At 40.6% G+C, this 5412-nt stretch overlaps 1 protein-coding gene across 1 annotated transcript in view; it reads left to right on the top strand.

Annotated features, from left to right (window-relative positions):
• The first annotated feature begins 1803 nt into the window (after positions 1–1803).
• Positions 1804–5412, top strand: part of PARK2 (parkin RBR E3 ubiquitin protein ligase) — a 1159373-nt gene continuing 1155764 nt past the window's right edge. Inside the window, exons 1-2 of the mRNA XM_012646791.1 lie at positions 1804–1807; positions 2707–2870. Coding sequence (XP_012502245.1) covers positions 1804–1807; positions 2707–2870 — 168 coding nt within the window. The remainder of the gene's footprint in view (positions 1808–2706; positions 2871–5412) is intronic.

Below are 5412 nucleotides of genomic sequence, written 5' to 3'. Positions count from 1 at the left end.
GAACTTGGACACTATCTGTTGTCCTTATAGCCCCTTAGCTGTTGTGTGTTGTATCTGATGACTTGTTTGTCTCATGGTCTTTGATCTGACGATGCTGTAAATATACCTCAAGGACTTCCAATACATTTTTATTTCTTCCCCTCTACTTCCATAGGTGTAGAATGAAATTTACTGAGAAGTACATCAAAAGCACCTTTTCCTCTGTAATTAGTGTATTTTCATGAATTTTCTTTATTTGGGGCACTTTTGTCATTTCTAGTCCTTACTTTTTCCAAATACTTTTTCATGCTGGTCAAATATGTCAGCTTTTGTACTTGCAGTGTCATCTAGGCCACCTGCCCTCATTTTGGTGTCATTTCTATTTCACTGTGTCTTATAACCGTTGTTCATTGTTCTTTGCTCTTAGCTCCTCACTGGAGCTTTTATTCTTTTTTTAAATCCCATTTTCTACTGCTCACCTGTATAGGGAATATCTGACTTACGTTATTAAGCCTTTTTGTTGTTGTTGTTTATCTTTTTTTCATAAGGAAAAGAGCTGTGGACTTTTCTTCTGAGAAGGTTTTAGGCAGCCTATTATAGTAGAAATGGAATGAGCTTTAGAGTTAGATCGAACTGAATTTGAAATCTGATTCTATTACAAAGTAGTTGATATCCTTAGGAAAGTGGTTACAATTCTCTGGGCCTTCATTTACTATTCTATTAAACGAGGATAATAATTATGACCTGACCAGATTATCAAGAGGCTTTGGATGAGTATATGTAAAGCATAACATCTGGCACATAATATGTGCCTGATTATTATTAGCACTGTAATTATTATTTTATTATTGTTATTATTAGGTGGGTCATCTCATATTTGAATTGAGAACTAGCTGGTGATAGTGCTACATTTAAAGGAGGTTACAGCAGTAAATAAACGATAGAACCCGCCCTTGAGGAGTTTATCGTGTTTTAAAGAAGGGCAAATGTATACCAAAAACATCTAAGACGTAAGCAAATGTCCCTTATTTTTGAAGGTTACTATATGATGGTTTTAAACACTATAAATATTACTTAATTTGTCACATAATATCATCCACAGTTTGTTCACATTTTCAAGATAAGGGAAGTGAGACTTAAAGAGGAAGGGTTGATAGGTTTACCGCAGCCTGCTAAACTGATAAGGAGCAAGCTTTGGTGCTCAGGTCTTCCTAACCCTGAAGGATGTACTTTTTAACCTCTGTGCTATCCTGCTTGCACGAGGAATGTGGCAGGTATTATAAGACGTATGTAGTAATGCTGCTGGAGCTTTGAATAGGCAAGATCAGGTTTTTTGCCAGGGCTGATAGCAAAAGGCTTCTTGGAGGAGGTCACATTTGAAATGAACCATGGAAGGCTGGACATGGTGGCTTATACCTGTAATCCCAGCACTTGGGAGACAGGGGCAGGAGGATTGCCTTGAGTCCAAGAGTTTGAGACCAGCCTGGGCAACATAGCGAGACCCTGTCTCTACAAAAAATTTTTTAAAAAATTAGCTGAGCGTGGTGTTATGTGCCTGTAGTCCCAGCTAGCTACTCAAAAGGCTGAGGCAAGAGAATCATTTAAGCCTAGGAGTTCGAGGTTAGAGTGAGCTATGAACCAGCCATATCTGGGTGACAAAGCAAGACTCTGTCTCTAAGAAAAAAAAAAAAAGAAGAAGAAGAAATGAGAAATGGGCCATGGGAGTAGACAGGAGGCCAGATGGAATAGTTTCCTGTGATGTGTTTTCTGGGAGCATTTAGTTTAGCAGAGTACATGAGGGACTAATGGAGAAAATACTGGAATATGGGTTTGTGTTAGCTGAGAGGGGTCTTGGATTGTTCTCCCTAGTGAGTGGTATGACATGGCCATAGCTCAGTATTAGTAAGGCTTATTTTGCAGAATGGCGTAGGGCACTTTGGGAGTGAATGGAGTGGATCAAGACTCCGGTTGGAAGGCTATTGCAAGAATCTAGAAAAGATTTAACGAGAGCCTGCCTGAGTTGTGGGAGAGGCATGTGAAGGAAATGACAGATGGGAGAGCGTTGAAGAGGTGGCATGGCAATTCAGCTGAGAAGACTGCGTGCAAAATGACTGTCAGGTTCTAGCCTGGTCTCACGGGGAACAGTGCTTCCCGTAAGAGAAATGCTGTCACTAGTTTCAAAAAAAAAAGATAAATCTCCACAGACCTAATGGAGCATTTTGGCCAAGGCCACCAAAGCGTGGGGCTCTTAGACATAGCCCCGAGTGGGTCTTCATTGTAGTCTGTAAAGTGGCTCGAAGTTTTTCCATTGCTGTTCCTCGAGTGCTAACATATTGACTTCTGTTTGTATTAAGAGGGGCACTATGGAGGAAGTGTGAATCTGTGTAAGCTGTCAGAGCTGAATCTCTTCGATAAACTCACGGGATTCTTAGAATTGCAATCAGGCAAGGGTTCTGCTTGAGACCCTCTGTTTCCCAGGATGGGTGTCAAGGGAGAATGCAATTTTGGTTTTTGGGTCACTGACTAATATATGAAAGGGAAATCCCATGAGGGAACTCTGTTTTTCCCAAATATTGCTCTATAGCATTAAGTTTTTTGTTATAGATGGAAGAAAATGTATGCCATTCATTGAAGGGTGGTGAGGGGTAAGTAGGTTCAGAAATGTTGCTATTTAAGGATTTTGAGTGATGCTCACTTTCCTTTCTCCCTTTCAATTTTCTTGGTCAGTGTTTGTCAGGTTCAACTCCAGCCATGGTTTCCCAGTGGAGGTCGATTCTGACACCAGCATCTTCCAGCTCAAGGAGGTGGTTGCTAAGCGACAGGGGGTTCCAGCTGACCAGTTGCGTGTGATTTTCGCAGGGAAGGAGCTCAGGAATGACTGGACAGTGCAGGTGAGTCTCCCCTGGCGGATCGTTCCGGGGATGCAGCCAGCCCCATTGCTTATGCCGCTTACGCCGCCAATCTGACATTCGTGCCTGAGATCTAATAGAATAAATAGTGCCTGGGGATTCCTTGAACTTTACTCCACACTGCTTCATTAATTCTGACCTTCTTAATTATGCATTAAAACAGCAAGCAGGAAGGATTGGAAGAACAACTGTGAGTGAGTGAGAGAGAGAGGGAACGCAGGAGCTGGGCTTGGTGAATAAATGTTTACTGACTGCAGGAGCAGCAAGGCACAATTTCTGTGTCTGTTCAATTTCTACCTTACTTATTCCATTTGAATCTTAATGCAGAAGGATTCGAATAAATTGTTCCAAATCAGGCTGCTCAGTCTCTGCACTGCGAGGAATTCACAACCCAATTGTGACCCCTGGAGGACAGTCACGGCCGCTGCCATCCTGCGCTGCAGGAGGTGCAGGCACAGGGCCCCACTCACAGCCAGCTCTGGGAGTTCTCCGTCCTGGATGGGAACGGCACAGTTCCAAAGCTGGAGGGGAAGGGAGACTGGAGCTTAATTTCTCCAAAGTTCAGTAAAATTGTCCCTGGAATAGTCCCCCGGAATATTGCAGAGTGAGCGATGATGCTCTCTTCTCTCCTGGCCCCAGCATTTTCAGGCACCCCACTGCTCCTAGCACCATTAAAGCCCCATATACTTTTCATCGTGTGTCATTCAGAGTGGTGATTTTTGTAGGAATTAGAGGGAACTGGTTCGGAGATTGATGCACTGTGCCATCGCCTAGAAGTAGAGACCAGTAATTTGTTGGGGAAGCCAACAAATACAGTTCAACACGTATTGAAGTTATTCTTTCTGAAAATAGGAAAGACTAAATGCCTTCTGTGGATGGTTCCTGTGATTGTTGAAGGGCCCTGCAGACACATTTGCCCTCTTTCTTAACCTGCACTGATTAATTGCACTCATGTTTACAGCTGCGTGGGGACCCCTGCTGTGCACAGGGGGCTCCTGTGTCTGGGTGCAGGGAGTCAGTCCATCCCTGTATCTACATCTCCTCACTCTCTCTTCTGAGTGATGATATTTACTGCCTCATGAAATGCTCTCAGAATTTGGATATACAAAGAGGCTATAGAAATGCAAATTGTTCCTGTTATTCTCCATTGCATCTCCTGCTGATGGGGTGAGGCACATACTCACTGTGGGCAAACTGCTGTGCTTTGCTTTTAGGCAATTTGGTTTCATAAGAGAAATGCATGTTCTAAAAAGTATTTTGACTTTTTTTTTTATATTTCAGTCAACTAAAAAGCTTTTCACTGTACCTGTCAACCTCTAAATTCAAGAATGTTTCTTTAACAAATAAATAATTTCAAAATAGCTTCTTGAATCAAAACATTTTATATTACCAGAACTTGCAGGTTCTATCACTATTCACCTCTGCCATTTGGGCTGATTGGTAAAACAATTAGCTATTTCATATGTAGTTAGACTAATTGCTACAGATGATTGATTTTACAAACATATATGCATGAGATATTTATTGATTTAAGAGTCTTTATTGTGACAAACATTTCTTATGTACTTCCAATGTTCAGGCCTCGAAAGGGATCCAAAAGAAAGGCAAAACTCGGCCCCTGCCTTCCTGGAGGCTGTTCTTTATTTAGGGGCTCTAAAGCCAAAAGAAATATTAGCCTGAACCATACAGGATTACCATTTTTATAGGTTAAAATTATCAGCAATTCCATGTGGTTCAACCTAATAGCTATAAGGTAAGGATGCCAAATGTAACTGCCATATCACAACTGAAAAATAAGTTTATGAAGTTTTAAAGATAGAGAAAACACATCTAATTGGAAGTCACTAGGAAGGACTTCAGGGATGAATTGAATTCAGGTAGGATTTCATAGAGGGAGGAACGAGCATAGAGAATGCTTGGAGAAAAGGATATTCTTGTTCTTCTAGAACCTAGAGGAAATGTTAAAGATTGGGCAAAAAGTAGAATTTGGAGCTGTATTTTACAGAACCTTGACTGACTTGGCATTGCATTCTCATTTGTGGAGAAGTAGAAAAAAATGGGATGAAATAGAGAAATACGGGAAATATGAAGATCCAGTTTGGGTGAAGGATGATTAGTTTTTCTATTTAATTATACATGATGGGATTGATGTCAGCTGGATATATGTTTGGAGATGTCTAGCTGGCTATTGAGAACTTAGGTCTGAAGACACTGAAAAATAAGGCATTTTATATTTATGATACTTCTATTAAATCACAGTTTAGTGATTAAGGTGCTGAGAAGTTGGCAAATTGTGTTCATATAAGAGTTTCATTATACAGACTAGGCAGTTACACATTTAATTGCAAATTGATGGCTGTAATTTATTTAGGTGTGTAATTGGCAGAATTTTAGCATTCTTTGATATTCTTGTATTATCTTGGAGCATATGTTTACAGCTATTTAGTCACTACCATTTAGTTACCCTTTATCATTATAGGTGCTATATTTTACAGTATAAGCACAAAATGTATTATGAGAAGTT

This window comes from Propithecus coquereli, unplaced genomic scaffold (genome assembly GCF_000956105.1).
Source record: "Propithecus coquereli isolate 6110/MARCELLA unplaced genomic scaffold, Pcoq_1.0 Scaffold25, whole genome shotgun sequence".
Taxonomy (NCBI): domain Eukaryota; kingdom Metazoa; phylum Chordata; class Mammalia; order Primates; family Indriidae; genus Propithecus; species Propithecus coquereli.
This window is presented reverse-complemented; position numbering and strand designations above follow the sequence as displayed.